The following is a 20,347-nucleotide window of genomic DNA, read 5'->3' on the forward strand; positions in this document are numbered from 1 at the left end:
CTTCCTCAGCCTGACACAGAAAACTTATAGCATTAACCTGCTCCTCAGAAATGGAGCCGAAACTTCACAAACTCCACACCCTTGTGGAAAGCCAACAGACAAGACATGCCATAACGAGAAATCTATGCCTTATGAGGCCCTCAACAAAATGTTTACAGTTGTTTACGCATCCAGAAATCTGAATTTAGAAAAGTCCAAACTGATCAATTTTATTTAGATTCCACTATCCCCATCACAGACTTTCTAAATCCCTAGCAAACACTAAGATTCAGCCTTGATTTACAAATCAAAAATGCTTTAAGGAAACGAAAACACAAAACTTCCACAAGAGTCAACAATAATCCACTTGAACATGTTTCCTGGGATAGAGGTACACTCGCCAGCACTGACACTGATCATACAAAATCTGAAATGCAGGGCTACATTATTATAAAAGCTTTGCAACAGCAAGGTACACCAAGTATAGTTTTGTGTTAGGAGGGGGAACAGAGAGAAAACACGTTTTGATGTTCTTTTGCAGTTTCAAAAAGAGATGACTAGCTTAACTAGGACAGAAACCACCTGAAAGACCTGGAAATTTCAGGAATGGATTTTTATTTGAAACCTGGCAATTGAATGCTGTCTTGCCTGCTGAAAAAGCAGAATTAGGAGTAAGATTTGAATCACAGAAAGACACCAAGAACCCCCTGAAAACTATTTCTTACAGGAAGCAAAGAGAGGAAAAAGAAGAGAAAGTAGAAGGCAGCCCTAGGCTCTGTTGCAAATAGTGTCTGACGGTTTCCTGAGCAAAATGCATAAATACCGCCATAATTAGCCAAAAGACTAAGAAAAGGAAAGACATATGCCATGCTTTAAGGTTGCTTTTATTCTCTAGGACAAATGAGGAGGAACAACCACTACTCACCAAGTCCTCAGGCATAGAACACTGATCCGAGCCCTCAGTCTGAAAGAAAAGTGAATTATATCAGTACTATTCTTAAGCTATAAAAAAAAAAAAATTAAAAAAGTAATTTTTCTATGCAAACAAAAAAATGTATTATTGTTAGCTTTGTGTAGCACAGATGATTATTTATTTTTACTAATGTAGAGTAATAAAAGGAGAAATGCATAGTTAAAAACACAGCACACAATAAAGCCAAAACATTCCAGCAAATGTTTCTCATTTAATTACATTAAACAGTCTCTACTGATCAATCTACTCATTAGATATTAAAATATACGTCCTGTTCCAAGAAGTGTAGTGGAACACTGAAACAAAAAAAAAGAGTGGAATTTTATAGTAAAATTCTGGAAAGATTCCACATTTTCCAGACAGATTCTCTCAGAGTAAAAATAAACATGAGAATTTTTTAACAGTATCTTTATTACAGAATTTCAAGATGAAATGTTGACCATTCCACTGTTCAATGGTCAGCATTTTCATCTCATGTTTCTTACTATACAGATTCTATGATAATATACGGACTCTCTGAAATTTCAGGACTTATCTTCATGCTAAAGCCCAAAATTTTCATTTTTTAAGCCCCAAGACAAACTTGAAAAAAATTAATAAAAGCTCATAGAACCTTTCAGATGTTTTCCTCAATAGTAAAGTATGCTGAACAAAATAAAACATTTTAATGTAGGTTTATTTTGTACATACTGATATCTTTCAACAGCTTCAAAATTAATGATTTTACAACCAACTGTGCAGATAAACAGTATTCTGGATACTTCTGTTTTGACATTTTCCCTCAGAAACAAAGAGTCCAAACAGCCTGTAGGACTCTAACCATGCAATTCTCCAGCCCATCAGAAATTGTTTGGACATGAAGAATATTAAGATGCAAAACAAGAAAAAAAAAAAAAATCAATGTCTGCAAACAAGAAAATCAATTTGCAGTTACTTTCAATATGAGTAGAAAAGTCTGCGTTACCTTAGTAGAATTGTTCAGTTTCATACCACATCTGTACGTTTTTGCTATTTGTGGTGTCAGCTGGATTTCCTTTGTCAGCTGACGCCATTTACCACATTCTGGCTTTGTGCACTGTACCTACAAGTTAAAAAACAAACATGTTTTTACTTGTTACAATCTGATCATAGATAAGGTAAATGAAGCACGCTAACCAATAAGAAAGAAGATAGGTGTGAGGAAAGCGTTAAATACATGTTAAATACAATTGTTAAATTGATTACTATCCATGTGTCACAAGCAAGACATTTGGTATGTATAAATCTTTTACCTCCCATAAGAGAGTAAATTTCAGCATAGAAGTTAACTCGAAAATTAATCCTACACCTGATTACTACTGTCTTTAATGAGTTTTGAAAGCATTACTTCAAACTGGTATTGTTCACCACTAAAAGAACACTTCCTGCCATTTTCTTTTCTTCTAGTCCCTTTATCACGGAAATATAAAATCTATGTTTTTGAAATCTTACGGACTCACACTTTCATTAGGCATGCTCTCTTTTCCCTACCATGTCTTATTCTATCTGAATGCTGCACATCTGAGCTGCTACTTCTCTGAGAAACAAGAGAAGGTTGTCTTCTCTTTGGGATTTGGAGAAGATCTCCTGCAACAGAAAAGCTGATCAGAATTATTATCTTGAGCCTTTCCCCAGTGCTCTAACACCAGAAAGCCCCTGGGAAAAACTCAGCAGACCTGCTACCTGATTACAATATTATAAACTCTTTCAGAGCAAGAAAGAAGGAAAAGATGGAAAGGATGGAACAGAATAAGGTAATTTAAATACCAAAACAAAACTGTATACTTTCTCAAGCTACCATGACATTGAAATACACCCTAATCCACAAATTGCTCTGTCTTACCCAGTAAGGAAGCTGTTGATCAGCCATGAAGGCTTTTGGACTGGGCTCACTTTTACCATTACTTGTCCAAATCCTTTTCCAGGCAGTATATTTCTCATAACCATCTTTATGGCTAAGAAGACGGAGAAAAGAGAACAGCAAGCAGTTAGAAAACTGAATGATCTAGCTCATTTTAAGCAACAGCTGTTATTCTAAAATTAAACATTTTATATAAGGACAGAGAAGTGAGACTGAAGATAGTCCTATATTTTTCCTAATAAAAAAGGGAGACAGTCATGGATCTTATGAGAGTGATAAAAGAGCATCCTGGCCACTATGTCTTCCTGATAATGAGCACATATTTGAGTATCTAAGGTCCAGGCTGAGTTACAGGTAGCGCTGCGCACATCAGCACCTAAAAGTCTTAACAGAGCTGGACTCAGCTCCCACTCACGTGGGAAGCATTTTGGTTTCTAGAGCACTCTGTGAGCCTGACCAGTGTCTTCACAGCCACTGAACTGCAAGAGTTAAATCTGCTCACTGATATGGTTTTACAAAGATGCCAGGTCTCCTGAATTCCTATTGTAAAGTGAAACTGCTATATGAAGGAAATAGATTTACTTAAACTATTCTTCTTAATTAAAATTCTATGATACTGCTTTAAAAAAAGAGGAAAGCTTTAGAATAAGTGTACAGATAAAACAGCCTGCTTAAAAGCAACTAGTTTTGTTCATGCTACTATGTATAGCTTGATGGTTTGTCCATACAACGCCTGCAGTTTTCCCACCAGCATCTAAGCTCCACTTCAAATAAAGCAAGCCAGAAGACAATCCTTTGTGCATGTGTGTACGCGTGTGTGTATGTAAATAAATAAATAAATATATACATATATATATATATGAGACATTTCAACGGTTGTGATGTCTGCCAAATTTTTAATAAGCCCTGAAAAGGCGTAACCTTAAGTAGCAAACCTACCTTCGATAATAGTGGTCAAAACATTCATTGCAGAAGTGCTCCCCACAGGAAAGATGATACCATCTAGACGTATAGCCATTTTTAGCACATCTGTAATGCAAGAGACGTAGAAATAGCATTATGATGCATTTCAAAAATCTTCCTATTGACAACAGCACCTTCTAAAACGTGAAAAGAAAAACGCCGAGGACAGGACAGGGCCTTCTGTTATATTCGTGAACTTTGCCTCGCACAAGGCATTAGTCATACAAATAACAACTAATGAGAGGATCATTTCAGTTGTTTCAAAGATTTCCAGTTTCCAAATGGAGCAACACCAGGTCCACAGGAGGCAAAACACACACCAAGTGCAGTTGCGTAGATGGTCTGGAGTCCCGCAACGGCCAGCTGAGCCAGTCTATAGCGCCCTTTAAGTGGACAGTTCCCGAACATGAAGTGTGCTGCTCTTATAATCCATGCTGTGGCACACTAAGCATTTTCCAAATGTACACGAAGGCAAAGTCTCTCTCCATAGGAACTTACAGTTCCCTCCATTTGTTCAATTTTTTTCCATTATTAGTGCAGGGCCATCAGAAAGATCACTTAAGAAAGTATTCTTCCTGACTCTGATTAATTGATTCATAAATTATTACAACACCTATTCCCCAGGATAACTGACAAAACTACAAATACAAATATGAACACAAAACAGATGTTGTCTATTTTTTCACGTGACTGAGTTGACTCTAATTTTAACCTGATGAGACAAAATCCAGAGTAAATAGTTGCACATGTATTACCCTCAGAAAGAAATATATATTAGCAATGATTATATTCATCAGACAACACAATCAGTCCAGCACTCTTCATTCAGAGAAAACTCACGCTAAACTCAATGAAATGTTTCTCTAAAGATAAACGTATGAGTGGTAAAAAGCAGCGACCTAAGCTACTAACAGAAAGAGTTAGCTACAAAAGGATCTCATCTCAAATAGACCATGTTGAAAGTATATATTTTGTAAAAATAATCAAGATGTTAAAATAAGACTTTGCAAAGATGAATATGCAATGTCCATCGTTTCCTAAATAAAAAAGTAGTATTACTGACAACTAGCTGCTCATTTTCCCCCACAAGTCTCTTACACCTGCCAGAACAGTTGCCTTTCCTATGACAGTCATTAATGCACTGAACTCCTGATGCCAAAGAACAATTCACGTAAGGCAATGAAATGAAGCACTAGATCACTTTATATCATTGCAAAATAATTAAAAAGGGAAAGTTTGTCTTGAGTAATGAGGGAGGGAACAATACCATATAAATACAGTCTGCCCACTGCATAATTAGGTTGAACATGTTGTTTATTATGGATAGATCTTGTCTCTGTCATAAGGCATTCAGTACCTCCAGCTTCAGAATGCAAAAGTACTTGCATAAGGTACACAAAACCATGAGCTACTTGAGACAAGGAGTTCAGATAAGTATCGTTGTCTTCCAAGACCTAAAATTTCAAGCTCAGAATCTCACCGAGGATTGCAAACCATTTCAACAAAGGTGTGATAAAGAATTTCTGCAGTAAATGATGGTTTTGTTTTCCATCTTAATGGCAAGTTTAGCTTCCTCTGATTTCACAAAAGCGCTCTCAGTTTCACTGAGGCAAGGTGTGTGCCAAAAGACAGCATTAATAACCTAAATAAGCTTACTCTAAAGAAATTCTATATCAGAATTAGCAATTTCACAGAACAAAAATTACCAGCAACAGGAATAACTTGTGACACTTTCCTGGCATCTTAAGCCTGCAAGGAGACATTTAGTACCTTTCAGTCGTCCCTGCACACTTCGCAATGAAAGCTTTTTCAGAATGTATTTAAAAATCTAAACCTCAAATGTAGGTTTGGGAAAGTCCATGACAAATATAGGTGTGCAAATAAAAAGAAGCAAACCTTTCAGCTGCACTGGCAAAGCAAACGGGACATGTTGCAGTGCATCCAGCTTTTTCACACTTCCTATACTTCTTCTCTGATGCTTCATCATCATCATCTGCTGCTTCAGCTGCCTTCTTCTTTACCTAACAAAGAAGAGCTGAAATCTGACCACAAATGCATTTGCTACACTGTGGCTTTCAAACAGTTCTGTATTTGGTGGCATAGCTTTAAATGGTTAAAAAGACACAAATCAAACTTTTTCAATCCATTGTGAAATAGCTGCAGCATGAAACAGCTGCCAAAGTAGGTCATTTTTTTACAAAAAAAAAAGTAAGGCTAGAAATATCATTTAAAGCTAAAAATGTCTTGCCTTAGTCTAGCTGATGTTACTAAAGAAATCATAAGCAAAGCTTCTAGTTTAAATCATGTCTTAAACTACATCACGTGTGAACGAGTCAAGCCTCATGCACTCATCCTCTTTCTCCTTCAGAGAAAGGAAATCTCTTCTTTGCATACATATTGGTACTAATTGGTGGTGGTAAAGATATGTTATCTGCTCCTAAAATAAATATAAATATCAGTTGTTGGTTTGGTTTTTGTTTTGCTTTGTTGACTCCAGATACAAAGTTGTGTACCAAAACACTCTTCCGAGCCTCAAAAGTCTGTGTATTGCATTGTTTTAGGCCTCAGTCTAGATGAGCAAATGGCCTTTTTTAGCTATGCAGAGATCTGTGATACTATTGGGAACACGTCCAGTATCCACAGGTTATACTAAAGATCTGTCTTTTCAAAATATCATTTATAAATAAGATACTTATGCAAAGAATTAACTAATTCTCCCTCTCTTTGCATAACTGCTCTACAATCCGAAGACTCCACAATGAAGCCCTCTTTTTTTTTTTAAATAAAGATTAACCAAAAAAATTACAAAAGTACAAAACTATGTATTTTTAACTTATTATAAATACCTGTCTTCCAGAACTCCTCAAAGGCAGGTTGTCTGGGGACTGGTCTGAAGAACATGCCTTTTTTTTTGTTCGCACCCTTCCAGTTGACATTGTATTGTTAGATCTGAAAAAAAGGTAAGCAGTAGTTAAGAAGAAAAAAAAAAATTGGCTGACTTTGCAGAGCTATTTAATTACCTGGACAGTACAGCCACTTTCACAATACCATTTTTGTCAGAGTTGCCTAGATAATAACCTGTTTAGCTTGACTGTTAATCCAAGAGAAAAATGAGAATGAGGCATCTGTGGGGAGAGCAGCAATAATATTATTTTAAACTAAATTCAGAGTTAAGATTAGATCCTTGAGCACAACTTGACCGACTGTCCCAGATCAGCATACGCTGGATTTCAATAATCTGATTTGCGTTACATGAAGGCCTGGACTACAATTACCATTGGCAAAGAGAATAAGCATCAGCTCATAATGGAAGCTTTTAAATACCACTCTTAGCAACACTCCTCCTCCTAACTACTGATTTATTGGTAGCAGGAGATTTGCAGTGTAAAGCACCTTTGCAAACTATGTACTGAAGAGAGATTTAAGACCAGGTGAATAACCAGTTCCAAGACTTGCACCTCCTCTGATGAAAGCGTATCTGAATTTAACTTCTAAACAACTGTAGTTGCATTGCAATTACAGGTAATCAGAATATTACAAACTTAGTTATTAAACATACCGTAGTAGAAAAGCAAGGTTTTACACCACAGGATAGCTCTACCGTTCTCTCTGACTAAGTGGGTGGGAACAAGCAAAAGATCGCAGTTTAGCATGGGAGCTGGAAAGCGTGGAGTGTGAGAAAGCACGCCACAGAAATATGAAAGCATATTTAAAATATTATTATCAAAGGCATTCTTTTTGCAGGGAATAAAATACAAACATAGAGAGCCTAGAAGAAGAATTAAATCTAAAAGCACTCCCCCACATAGAAAGGAAGTGGAAAGAAAACCCAGCCCTGTACTAGTTCACCGATCTGGGCTTATGCTACAGCACTGAATCATGAATGTGATCTTGTTGTAGTAGCTGTCAGTTCTTAATTTCTGTATTAGAGACGTTTCAAGTCTCTCTCTTGCTACCAGGCTGCATCTTCCTCGTCCCAGCTGACAGGAGCTGACGCGTTAGCGGGAGCAACCTTGGTGGCTTTGCTAAAGGCAAAGGTAACAGGAAGAGAGAGTGATATTTTTACAAAGTTTCATGTGAAGCTGGTGTGAACCAAGTAAAGGGGTGCACTATTCCCCTCTTGTCTCAAGAGGGAAGAAAACGATTTGGGAGGGGAAGGGAAAAATCACGCCATGTTATCCACACACCTGAGAAGAGAAAGGAGTTCAGACAAGCCAATACAAGAATTAACTTCCTTTTCTGTATGCAAAACCAATTATAGGCTAATTGCAGGTTGAAGGGAAGTGAATTACAGTGATCAAAACGCCCAACATCACTCCGCCACAGGTTGCCACTGTATAGGGGTGGACGACTTTGGAGAGAAGAGAAAGGAAAACCGGCCAGCTTCGTTTACAGGAGATTTTCTTGAACTACTACGTAACACAGGAGGAAACGGTAACTTTTTCCCCTGCAGCCTTCCTCCTGGACCAGAGGCACAACACTATATCTCTTCGTATCGCTCTGTTTTCTACCACTAGATAAGAGGCCCTAAACACCGCTGCCTTGGCGGTCTGAGCCCAGGGCTCTGCACTATCTCAGCACGGAGCCAGGTCCCAACAAGCAGGCGCTCGGGTGACTCCCGGCTGATCACAGCCCGCAGCCGCTGCAGGCCCGCGGACCCGAGAAGGTAAAGGGCAACGCAGCTGCTTCATCGCCTACAGGGCGGCTAAGGAAAAGAAGACATGGCAGCTAACATCCACGGAGAAGTTCAGTAAAAACATTTAAGATTTAGACAGGCTTTCTTTTTTGAAGGGCAAAGCCCATTCTTATGGGGTCACGTGCATATTTTTGCTATAGAAAGCACTGGGAGGGGAGAGCGAGTTGGTAGGTTCGACTGTCAGGAGGGCCCTCGTTTCTAGGTGTACACAACTTTGTCCCCGTTTCCCCTCCCAAAAACAAACAGAAAACCAAAAGCCACAGCTTTTTAAACAACAAGCAAACACTGCTTACTTTAGCAAGCTTTATATGACTCCGCGTCCTATAAATATAATCTTTCTGGCTGAGAAATTAAGCCCTTTAAACGAAGAGGGGGGAGAGAGAGAGAGCGACAGAGAGACACATACATAACACAGTGCGTCACATTCGGTAACGTTTCATCCATCTGTAACGCACGGCCTGCGTGCGAACGCGTGACGGGGCTTACATGTACAGCTGACAGCAAGTTTGTCTTTAAAAATAAAAATAAAAAATAGACAAAAAAGAAAAGAGAAAGAAAAAGAGGCACACGGAGGAAACGAGGCAAGCTCGACAAACAAGGGTGCGGGGCACCAAGCGCTGCCGCCCGCACCTTTAAAACTCACCCTGGAGTAGGAGCAAAAAACGCTGGACTCAGCACAGCCTGACAGCGCCCCCTGCCCAAAACAGGCAGGCCCTGGCCGGGGGCGGCGGTCCGTGCCCCTGCCCATATTCCCAGTCCGCCCGCGCCGTGACAGACCGCGGCCGGGGGAGGGGTAGGTCTCGCGTGGGGTGGTATGTCCTGGGGAGTCTCACGCGTGGGGGTGACACAGGGCGGGGTGTCCCGCGGGTGGGGTGTCCCGGGGGGCGGTCTCCCGTGACAATGTCCCCGGGGGTCTCGCGTGGGGGGTGTCCCGCAGGTGGGGTGTCCCGGTGGGGTGGGGGGGGAGGGCTGGCGTCTGGGTGACCCGAGGGTAGAGGGCAGCGGCGGGGGAGCCGCCCGGCGGGCGCTCACCTCGGGCCGGCTGAGTCGGGGGCCGGAGACCACATCCACGCGTGTCCGCGACGCCTCCTGCTAGAGCTGCAGCGGGGGAGAAGGGAGAGAGAGAAGGGGGCGAAGGCGCGGGGTGAGGGCGGCCGCGCCGATCCCCGCGCGGCGGCGCCCCGGGGGCCGCGCCCGCCCCTGCCCGCAACCCCGGGGTGGGGGGAGAGGGGCAGCGGCGGGGGGGGGGGGGTCACTCACCGCCATCCCCGCTGCTCCTGCCGCTGCTCCTGCCGCCATCCTCCTCCTCCTCCTCCTCCTCCTCCCCCCGGTGCCGAGCACCCTCAGCCCGCCTCCTCCTGCCGCCGCTTCCGCTCTCCGCGGTGCGTAGCGAGGGGGCGGGCAGCGCCGGGCGGCACCGCCCGCCCACCGGGACCCACCGCCGCCGGGACCCACCGCCCGCCCACCGGGACCCACCGCCGCCGGGCCGGGCCGGGGCAGCCCGCGCTGGGACGCCGCGGACCCCCTGCTCCGAGCCGCTGCTCCCCCCGCTTCTGCCTTTCGGCTTCACGTAAGAGCTATACAAATATATAGCGTATATTTTCTTTTCCCCGGCTGCGGCAGCGGCGCGGGGCTCCCGCCGCGGCGTGTGGTGGGCGCCAAGCTGCCCTCCGGGGCGGGCGGCTGCCCGGACGGACAGACAGACGGACGGACGGACGGATGCTTCCAAGCGGCTGGATCCGCTCGGGTGGGCGGCAAGCCGGGGCTGGCAAAAGCACGAGCAGGCTCTTCGGTGGCTTTTATGGCCCACGCGATGTGACCGCGCCAGCTGCGCTAGGTTTTTATTTGGCTCCAGAGCCTGACCCAGGCTACTCGCTGGGGGCTGGGTGAGTGTGCGCCTCTCTTTTTTGCACAGGTGCTCCGGCTCCTTGGGAATAATGGACGGGTCGGCAGATGCACCTGGAGTCGTGGAAAGCGCTGACGTTGGGCTGCAGAAAGAGAGAGTGGTGACGGAAGAGGAATGGCTGCAAAAATGGGAAACGGGCAAAACTGGATTTCACAAGGAGCAAGGGCATCCGTACGTGACTTGGGTCTTCTGCCTAAGCTGTTTAAACAAATGCCACGAGATGGATGACTTGACTGGTTCATAAAACTCATAGTAAAAATGCAGCATGTACAGAAGGAGAAATTATTCGTACAGACACAGCTTGAAGCTAAAACAAATAAAAATATTTTTGTGACCCACATTTGTCAAAAAGCAGAGAAAAGACAGGATTGCATCGCTTTTCCAACTTTTGCTCCTTTAATCAGATTTTAAACTACAGAGCTTAAGAACTTGACTGAAAATCTTAAATCTTCTGATGCAAAAGCTCTGCGTTACTGTCCGTGAGTTGTGAAACGGGGGCCTAAAACAACATGTAGAGGGCATTGAAGCACTGGAAGGCTAGGGCGCAAGAGCAAAGCCAATTACACCCTCTTGCAACCAATGAAAATTACCTTTCAGACATATATAGGCAATTTGGTCAATGCAGAGGTTTAATTATTATTCTGTTTAAGTAATGTAATGTGGCCCTTTTAGAGGTGGCTTGGTTTGTTTGTTTACCTCAAGAGTCAGCTGCCCTCTTTCCTAACAGAAATTAAATTTACTTTGTTTCTAGGTAAATGGAAGGTGACAGGTTTTATTTCTTGTTTTTATTCCTAGTTTTATTGAGCAGCTTGAAATAAGAAGCGCAATCTGTCATGGAGTTTGTGTGTTAGCTGGCGTATCACGTAGCACTTGGCTTTGAACTGGCCAACACACACAGACCCAATGTCAAGTAACAAATATCTTGTCTTCTGCAGGCTCCTACAGAAGTATCTGGATGTTCTTTTAAATGGCCGGAGTGGACTGAGGATATTTTTCCCACTTTGTGGTAAAGCAGTAGAAATGAAATGGTAAAACGCAGAAAAAAATCCACGTTGTTGTGGGGGAGGAGGAAGGGAGAGGGGGAAATCCCAACCCTGTCACGGCCAACGGGAACATGCTGCATCTCCGCTGGCAGCAAAGCAGCATTACGGGGCGCCGAAGGGAGGAAGAAATTCGGTTTTGTTTACCGACTTTCTGTATAGTAGCATAAATGGGACGGTTAAGGACTAACGTGAAAGTCCTCCTCGTTGCCCCGGCTCCACCTTGGGGAGTGCTGCGTTTGCAACCGATGGCGTGGCTGAAGCTGTGCCCCGATGACCACTTCTTTTGATGCCAATGCCAGCTTAAATTGCCCACGCCAAGGTCAGTTGTGCCAGAGCAACTGCTTGTGGGACCGTGGGGCGTATCACACTGGGAAAGCGGTCTGAATTAAATATAATTTTGTTTTCTTACTTTTTTGACTCATATTTATAACAAGGGGCTGCGTAAGCCAGCGCTGCTTCTCGGAGGTGGGGACAAACCGAAAACACCTGGTTAAGCGGCACCCTCAGAGAATCAGCTTACCCGCGGTTATCACGCGTTATCTTGCAGATAAGCCGGACGGCAGGCTCTGACGCATGCCGCTGTGGCGTTTCGCGGCAGCGGTGAGCAGGTTACCGCACCCCGCTGCCTGCGCCCCGGCTGGCGGTCGCTGCCAGGCGGCAGAGGCAGCGGGGTGGAGGGCGCGCGCTCGCTCGGGCGCCGCCGTTCGGAGCCGAACACGCGAACGTCGACTGGAACGGAGAGATCTCTGAGGAACCAGCTTTCTGTTGTCATCAAGTCCGTAAAAAATACATGAATTATGGGGTTGAGTCTGAATAAAGCCTGTACGCCCCAATCTGAGCGGTGCGAATTTAAACTCGTGCCACGTGAGGGAGGTTTTCAATAAAATGTGAAAACTCCAGAAAGTCAAGCTTAGGCTTGCCAATACCCCCTAAAACCAGGAAGCGGAAAGCGTTTCTCTAATGCATACGTGCTGTTTGGGAGATGCGGGCAGGCTGGTGGCCTGACTTCGGGGCTTCAGGTGACCCTGAGCGCTTTCTGTGGTGTGTGCAGGCTGGCGGACATGGGGCACCGCGTCGTCGGTGCGGAGATCAGCGAGCAAGCGCTGAAGGAATTTTTCACCGAACGCGGCGTGCCTTATCGTGAGGAGCCCGTGCCGGGGATTTCGGGCGCGAAGATGTTGCAGGTATGTCTCTTGCGTTGTTGAACGGTCCGCATTGAAAGCCTGCACCTAAATTTCAAGGCTGCAGCGCTGTGTACTGCAAAACTGGGTAGCTGCATGCCTTGATGGAGCAGAACCTCTGGGGAGGGGGTTGGGAGAGGTGCTGCGGAAAAGAAAAGCTAAAAATGGTTCTCACGGTTTCTCCCCATTAGACCTAGGTGTGTATTTAGAGATGTCGTTCCCTAAACAATGTTTCCCTTGCTTTTTGTTGTAGAGCATGTCCGGGAACATTTCTCTGTACTGCTGCAGTATTTATGATTTGTCCAGGTAGGAATACACAGTGTGTTCTGCAGTTTCCTATCAAAATACATGTCAAACATATATTAATACTGTTAAGTTGAACCAGCCATAAACGTCTGGAGCAAGGCCCTTCGAGAAAACGCCTATTGACTTGTATGATGAGTGTGAATAGGCAGTCTTCCTCAAAAATTAACTCTGTTGTTAACCATTAGATAAAGATGTCAACTATTTATCTTTACATGGGCTTGTTGTTCTAAGGTGTCATATGAAAGTTATAGAAAAACCTGTCTGCTTTTACAGTAAAAACATATTATGTTTAATGTTATGAAGGAATGCTAACAAGCAAAATCCTAACACAGTCCCGTACTCAGAGTAGCTCAGTAAAAGTGACGAGGATAAACCAGAGGTGTCTTCTTGCAGAGCTGCTCCTTTAGCTAAGTCCTAAATACATTTTTATTCCTAAACTATCTCATTAATGTACACGTAGGTAGGCAGTACCCATTGATTACTGCTTTACTTATTTGGCTAAAAGTATATTACATCACTGCAGTATTATGTCACTATGCATACTGTATTGTCAAACAAGGACTCCACAAGTATCTTGGCAAATATGGCCTGACTTAGTGATGTCTTCTAAGGGATCCTTGGTGCTCAGATGTCCTTATTAACCTAGTTAAAAGGCACAACATAAAATGCCGTATACTTAGTACAGTCAGCACTTTCAGCTCCTGAAAAGTGTTTCAATCTGTTGCTCTCTGTAGCCCCAATATTCTTTGCTGGTTTTGTACCTAATTTTTTACCTGCTGGGGAATTTTGAAAATCATCAAGTTGTACAGAGACCAAAGCAGGGCGTACGACTCTCTTCAGCCTCTAGCACAGAGGACTGTGCTGTAGACATTAATGCATCTGGCCCGTTTCCTGTTCCCCAGGAGGTTTCTTGTGGTGTTGGCAATGGGCATGTTTAAGTCTCTCCTAAAACATCCTCAGACCTAGGCCAGCGCAGAGGCAGCTGGGGATTGGGGGGCATGCAAGAGGGCTGTGCCCAGTGCTGTAAGGGGACAACATGTCTCTTACGGAGCTGAAGGTGCCGAGTCCTGCACTGTGGTTCCCCCATCCTGCAGTTCTTACTTGGACGCAATTTCCTCTGGAGTCTAAGGGTTTGGTGAGGTTTTCTGTGTTTGCTTGCTTTTCATAGAAAGCAACAGTCAGGAACAAGTTGCTAATATCAACCCACAGTTCTTCAATAAGGAGGAGGTCAAGTCTTAATCTTTGCTTGGATAGCCCTTTCCGAGCTACTACCAATATAGGTGTAATAGGCAGTTTAGGAAACCAGAATATGGTGCTTACTTTATGATACTCATTTTAGTCTGGATAAACTGGAAAAAAAGAAGAGTATTCACTACTAGAGTCCAAATTCATTTATACAGTAGATTGTTGCTAAAACTTTTGCTCGTGTAGCTGGCTTGAATAGTGCATGTACAACTAGTCCTGCAAAAAGGGATCTTTTGGAACAGATGGGCGGTATGTGAAAGTAGCTTTGTAGATACTGCCTGGTTCCTTCCTTGGCCTTGCTGTGTAGATTTCGTTTAAATCCTTCTGGCTGCAAGTTGACAAGTTGCCCAGGGAATGCTCGAGCTTCTTGTTAGCAACTTTTGAAAAATTCAGTTCTGGATTTAGTAGCAAGTAACACGGTAAAAATCCATGGCTCCCATCATAACACGGTGGAATGACATTTTGAAATAAACCGAAAATCTGTAATTAAAAAAGTTGTCAGTGTATATTGCTGGACCTGGTACATAGTTTGTCATCCACAAAATAAATTGGCAGATACAGGTTCTGGGACTGGGCATTCTTATAAAGAATTTGAAGGTGAAAATATGAACCTTGTTCAGCAGTCGGCAGATACCTGTGACTACAAAAATGCACACACTTTTCTAGTTTCTATATACAGACAATTTGATTAATTACCTAGTAATTATGGAAATTAAACTTATTTCGCTCTTGCTGAGGCTAGTCTGCAAACAAATGCTTTTGATCTCGGTGCTGAGCATTCGTTAGACAGGAGAACTCAGATGTGCTCGTGACCTTTGTCAGAATGAGACGTTTCAAAGACTCTTTCGTTAGTTAATGAGTAACAGGAATTACTGCTCTTTGTAGGAACTCTGGGAAGTATGTAAAACAGTTACATTGCACAACCATTGTAGCTCCTAATACAATTATGGTTGCCAGTCTTTTAAAAAAAAAAAAAACCTCAACCCCAAACCAACAAAAAATTGTATTAACTGAAACTCCTAAACAGATGAAGAGATAGCAATTCACAGCTTTACTGCCTAAGTCCAATGGGGTTTCTGCTGATACATGTTAATTTTTACTAATCCTTATAGTACATAGGCTGGCATCTATTGCACTAAGCACCATATAAATGTGCAACAGGATATAATGTAGGGGGCTAAAAGATTGGGTAGGGATCCAAAAAGAGGTACACCCACCAGAGCACTTCCTACCACACCTTCCACACCCTGCCCTCATCCTGCCTCCAGGTCAGGATACAAGACAGCCGTGTACCAATTCCTTTTCCTTCCTCACAGCTTGCCTTTTGTCAGAAGGAAATTAGGATGCACAGGAGCCCGGGACTGGGGCAAGGCTGCAGCACAAATCTGCCCGCAGCTTGCCGTGTCTGCAGGCCCTTGGCGAAAGCAGAGGAGAGTGAAGTACCTGAAATGCCTGTGCAGAGCCAGCACCGCCCTTCCAGTTAGACCAGATTAAAGTTGGGGAGAAAACCTAGGAGCAGAAAACTGCAGGGGCTTCCCTAAGGTTGCGCAGCTGGCCTCCGCCACGCAGAGAGGAGAACGGCATCCAAACCTTGGCCAGGTTTGCACCTGCCCTGCCAGACTTTGATGCTTCCCCCTCGCTGCACGTTTCACCATCTCTTTAAAAAACCTCCTTTCAGTTAAGACTGGGTATTTAAATTAGATCCTCAGTCTTGGCAAGCTTCAACAGAAGTCAGGACTTTAAAGCGTTATCATGTCTCATCAAATTAGAGTGGGAAATACAGGATCAGTGTACAGGTTAGATGCCAGAAATTTAGTGACGCTGTTGCAATGAGATGAGCAGCGGGTAAGGAGGAGCGGTAAGGGAAGAGGTGATGCAACCGGACGCCAACAGACTCTCCCAATAACCAGAAAGGTATTGCGCAATTTCACACCAGATTTTCCTCTCTAAGGAAACTTACTTCTTTCTAACTTGCTTTAAAATGATGCAATTTACTTGATTGCTACACTACTCTCTCTAAACTCCTGTTTTAATAATTACCAGAAACGAGACTCTTCCCTCCCCCCCCTCCCGCAACATCCCCATCTAGAGTCACCCTGGCTGCTCTTACCAGCCATTAGCAAAGGCAGTTCGCAATAGCCTTAGCTGTTTGCAGGCTTCGTGTGGTCACTGAAGCCACCTGCCAGCATGTCCAGGAGCAAAAATAATGCTTATAACTACGTTTGACTGAGGCAAGCAGCAGCGTAGCTTAGCCCTTCTTAAGTTAAAGAAATGAAACTAAGTGTCCTGAGCATGCACCTGGGAAGAGATGTGTCTTAAGATGCTGGGTGCGTTGAGTTCAGTGATAGCAAAGCAACAAGGTGCCTTCCGTAAGCTGCATTTGAGATTGCACGTGGCGTTAGAAAGTGGCCGAGAACTGGGGACATCCTGCGTGTAGGATGTCCCCAGTGTGTTAGTGCTGTCTCAAGAGTCACAGCAGGGTTCAATCACCAAAAACCTAAACTTGTAGCCCAGAAGAGAAATGTGCAGACTGGATTTCTTCCTTCCCACCTTGTCTCGGCACCATTTAGTGATGGGGAAATGCTGAGCAGTTCTAGCATCTCTGTGTCCTCCCAGCAGGATCACATGCCAGGTGGGCTTTTTGAGACCCGGTTCATAATGGTTTGGATCGTGAAGATGCTGAACCTTAACAACAAATCAGCTACTGGGGTATCTGCACAGCTAGCTGGAGATTCCTTGTGACTCTATAGAAGTATCTGAATAATGATGAACGTACCTTTTAAATATGTTTTAAACCTTTCTTCATCTCCTTGTAGTGCAATTGTTGGCAAATTTGATGGGGTTTGGGACAGAGGAGCTCTAGTAGCTGTCAATCCATGCGACAGACAACGGTTAGTAATCTGGCTTTGTTTTTATTTTCTTTCTTCTAACATATCCGGTGATTATGTGTCTTCTCCTCCTGCTACTTGTCAATGACTCCTCTTTCATTTTGCAGAGTAACCTAAACAAGTTCCTCCCTACCGCAGGTGTCAGCTGCAGTCGCAGAGCACTGTACTCTAGATTTGTGAGCTTCCTTCAGGAAGCTGTCCTGCCTCTTGGTGGGAAAATGTGTGGTTTCTTGCAGCCCAGCAGAAGCAGAGCTGCAAGTCTCTTCTGAATTTTATTATTTCCTTTCCACTTCATCTGCTTCTCCTCCCTGTCTTTGTTCTTCTTACCCTCACTTCTCTTTATTTCAGTACTTCGTTCTTGCCTATAGCCAACCCAAACTTAGTTTGGTCCCACCAGCAGGACTTTTTAAGTGGATATGCAGTCTTGAATTCACAATAATTTTAAAAGCTCCGTGCTGCGTTGTGCAGTAATTCTAGACTGTGGCGAACAAATTATGTTTGGTCTGTTAGTTGTGAGATTAGCGTGGGGAAAAAAAAGAAAAATGCTTGTTTATGAGAAGCATACAGTAACATTTATTTGAGGTTTTTCATGTGTTGCATGAATTTTATGCTTATATATCTTTGCTTATTTTCCATGCAGTTCAGTTGAACTTGCCTCTGCATAGGGATACATCATATTACCTTTTTTGTTGAATATTTTGAATGCTATGTGTAAATGTTTGTACAGTTGCAAAATAATAGAATGTAACTATCTTCTTTCAGCTATGCCAGTTTGATGATCTCCCTAATGGAGAAAAGCTCTTCTTATCTCCTCGTTACTGTTTCATATGATCCAAACAAACACAAAGGTAAGAACTTTGCACTGTTTGTGTTTTGATTTTGCATGTCTTAATATATTTTGTTTGCAGATGTGATTGATATATTGGTATCTTCCTCAGTGCTTTTATCAGCGTGGCTGTGTTAGCAGATCACGCCAATACAGTTGTTGTAGCGGAAAGTTTTTTTAGATGTTGACCAAGCTTTAGACTAAATTTGCTTTTTATGTGGCATCCAGATGTGCTAAGAGCAAGTGGAGGACAGACATGGCATATTAACACAAAGAGCAATTAAATTGCAAGGGTATAAGTTTAGAGTAACGCACTGTATGTCCTGACCATCCTAGGGCCCTTGAGGCATTTCCAAGACTCTGTAACTATGATAGATCTTTGGTTTACTCAATACTTGCAACCAAATGTGTTGCCCATCTCGTGCCTCCCTTCCAACTCCAACCATGGGTCAGGTCTGAATATGCCTGGAAACGGCGAAGTTCTGTAAAGCCATAAAGTACTTTTCCATTTCATAACTTTTATTGTATGCCAAAGTTGGGGAGGGGAGGGGGTGTCAAGATTGTTTTGGTTAACTATTAACTCTCAAAAGAAACAAATTTCTTGTTGCTTTTGGGTTCCTCAGAGTAATTACCCTTCAAAGAATAGGTCTTGCTGTTGTTAACCACAATAGTTTAATTCATTGCTCTCCCTCCTGTTATTCAGCTTTTTACTTTAATTAAGCCATTATAGTGTAAAGGGATTATTGGCTCGATTCACACACAGCACTGAGAGTGGTCACATCCACAGCATGGTCATGACCTTCCTCTCTTCTGACAACATGCCGCAGTGGCAGAAATCTGAAACTAGTCCAGCTGTGACACCTGAAGCTGTCTGGTGGTGCACCAAGCTGCCTTGCGCTCATGGAGACGTTGTTTTCTGGTTGCTGCAGAGGGCGGTATCCCCAGGGCCAGACTGCAGGCTGGGTGCTGTGTGTGGTGGGGCTAGCGCGCCAGCTGCAGTATAAACACGCTTGTCTCTTCCCTCTCCCTTCTCTCTGATTAGCTTTACCCATTTTCTTTCCAGGCCCACCATTTTATGTTCCTGAAACTGAAATTAAAAGCTTGTTTGGTAAGTTATCTTTTGGCTAACCGTTATGATTTTTTCCAGAACACACAAATGTGTTTATGTGCTTCTATCTCACCCTGTGGCGAGTGATACCGAGTCATCTATTTGCTTCTTATGTAAGAGGCGGAGTAGTGGAAAAATAAATGGGGGAAAATAAATATCGTTTTGCCAGAAGGATTTTGTTGTTGTTACGGAAAATTCTCAGCTCTTCAAAAGATATGAGGAAAATGTGTCACTCACAAGACAGACATGGCCTCTTCCCTGCCTGTGGCAGCTTTTCATTCTCCCAGGATTCAGACCACACTCAGTGGTCTTGCAGCTTCAGTCTTAGTCCTTTTTAACGATTTTAGCTTTTTCTGCACCTCACCACCATCTACCCCAGTTTTAATACAAGGGGTAGCTTATTAGCGCTACAGTTTTTGCTGTAGTTTTGGAGCTGAAGAGGAAGAATAAAATGCTCTGCTAAAGGAAACATTAAGCGTATAACTGAAATCCACCCAAGTAAGGAAAGTCAGAATTCTGGCAGGAATTTCATTTTAAATGCACTTCCCAATATGCTTTGATATTGCACTCAGTTGTTTTTTTAAGTTTGCCTTTCCGAGACCTCCTTAGTGTCCATGCACAGTGCGTCGTTGGCACTGACAGCTGCATCCCACTGCAAGAGAGACGGCTAAGTTCTGCTCAGCTTGTTTGTGTTACTTAGGCACTGTGATGAGATACATGAATAAGATTTTTTTTTTCTGATAGTTTACATTTTTTCAATGACTTAGCATACAGTAATTCACTATTCTTTCTTCCTTTTCAGGCAAACTGTGTGAAATTAAGTGTCTTGAAAAAGCCAACGACTTTTCAGACAGACACAGAGAATGGGGACTAGATTATTTTCTGGAGGTGCTGTATATTCTCAAGTTTGTAGCCTGATGAAATTAATTAAAATAACTTACTTCTCACCTTTCTTTTATTTTTTATCTCATTTCTTTTTAAAATCAGACACATTTTTGGGCACTCTTAAAGCAGGCTTCCGCATATGGAAAAATGTCTGTGGAACTGATCTTCTGATGATTTTGCTTTCAAAGTGAACTCTACTACGTAACTGCCTTGACTGTCTTTGTGCGTAGCTTTTCGTAAACTCCGTGCATAAATAAGCTTTTTAAAAATGGATCTTTTTCTTCAAACGATTCATTCAAATAATCAGAACTACAGAAAATGGCCCTTTTCTGCGGTTGCCGATAGATGCTGTCTGTCTGGCGTCATGCAGGTCTACCTCAGGCGTTCGCAGGCCAGGGAATAACAGCAGCGGCTCTTCAAATACCCGTTCCTATAATGCTGGCCTTGCGCCAGTAACGGCAGCTGGGCA

The 20,347-nt window shown here is 43.3% G+C and overlaps 2 protein-coding genes across 3 annotated transcripts in view; one reads left to right on the top strand and one right to left on the bottom strand.

Moving 5' to 3' along the window:
- Positions 1 to 9,869, bottom strand: part of KDM1B (lysine demethylase 1B) — a 29,461-nt gene extending 19,592 nt beyond the window's left edge. The window contains exons 1-8 of one of the 2 annotated variants that reach the window (XM_068931700.1): positions 9,751 to 9,869; positions 9,523 to 9,588; positions 6,641 to 6,743; positions 5,691 to 5,815; positions 3,771 to 3,860; positions 2,814 to 2,925; positions 1,917 to 2,033; positions 905 to 943 (exon numbers count right to left, since the gene is read on the bottom strand). In XM_068931700.1, the coding sequence (XP_068787801.1) occupies positions 905 to 943; positions 1,917 to 2,033; positions 2,814 to 2,925; positions 3,771 to 3,860; positions 5,691 to 5,815; positions 6,641 to 6,743; positions 9,523 to 9,557 (621 nt within the window). In that variant the 5' untranslated portion in view covers positions 9,558 to 9,588; positions 9,751 to 9,869. Of the gene's footprint in view, positions 1 to 904; positions 944 to 1,916; positions 2,034 to 2,813; positions 2,926 to 3,770; positions 3,861 to 5,690; positions 5,816 to 6,640; positions 6,744 to 8,896; positions 9,374 to 9,522; positions 9,589 to 9,750 lie in introns of those variants that run through there. The other variant, XM_009688745.2, reaches the window with a different exon arrangement.
- A 42-nt stretch (positions 9,870 to 9,911) lies between these two features.
- Positions 9,912 to 19,945, top strand: TPMT (thiopurine S-methyltransferase). Its single transcript, XM_068931709.1, has 9 exons — positions 9,912 to 10,060; positions 10,406 to 10,567; positions 11,332 to 11,424; positions 12,491 to 12,623; positions 12,874 to 12,926; positions 16,988 to 17,062; positions 17,822 to 17,907; positions 18,949 to 18,993; positions 19,796 to 19,945. Exons 2-9 carry the CDS (start codon positions 10,428 to 10,430, stop codon positions 19,909 to 19,911), a joined length of 741 nt encoding a protein of 246 aa, XP_068787810.1. The 5' UTR covers positions 9,912 to 10,060; positions 10,406 to 10,427; the 3' UTR covers positions 19,912 to 19,945.
- The last annotated feature ends 402 nt before the right edge of the window (positions 19,946 to 20,347 follow it).

The sequence above is a fragment of the Struthio camelus genome, chromosome 2, assembly GCF_040807025.1.
Source record: "Struthio camelus isolate bStrCam1 chromosome 2, bStrCam1.hap1, whole genome shotgun sequence".
NCBI lineage: Eukaryota > Metazoa > Chordata > Aves > Struthioniformes > Struthionidae > Struthio > Struthio camelus.

What these genes read in the sequence shown, in the direction of transcription:
- TPMT (XM_068931709.1), top strand. Translation starts at nt 10,428, where the DNA reads ATGGACGGGTCGGCAGATGCACCTGGAGTCGTGGAAAGCGCTGACGTT. An exon ending in AGTATTTATGATTTGTCCAG is followed by an intron (nt 12,927 to 16,987) that starts GTAGGAATACAC and finishes ATCTCCTTGTAG; the next exon opens with TGCAATTGTTGGCAAATTTG. An exon ending in TGATCCAAACAAACACAAAG is followed by an intron (nt 17,908 to 18,948) that starts GTAAGAACTTTG and finishes TTTTCTTTCCAG; the next exon opens with GCCCACCATTTTATGTTCCT.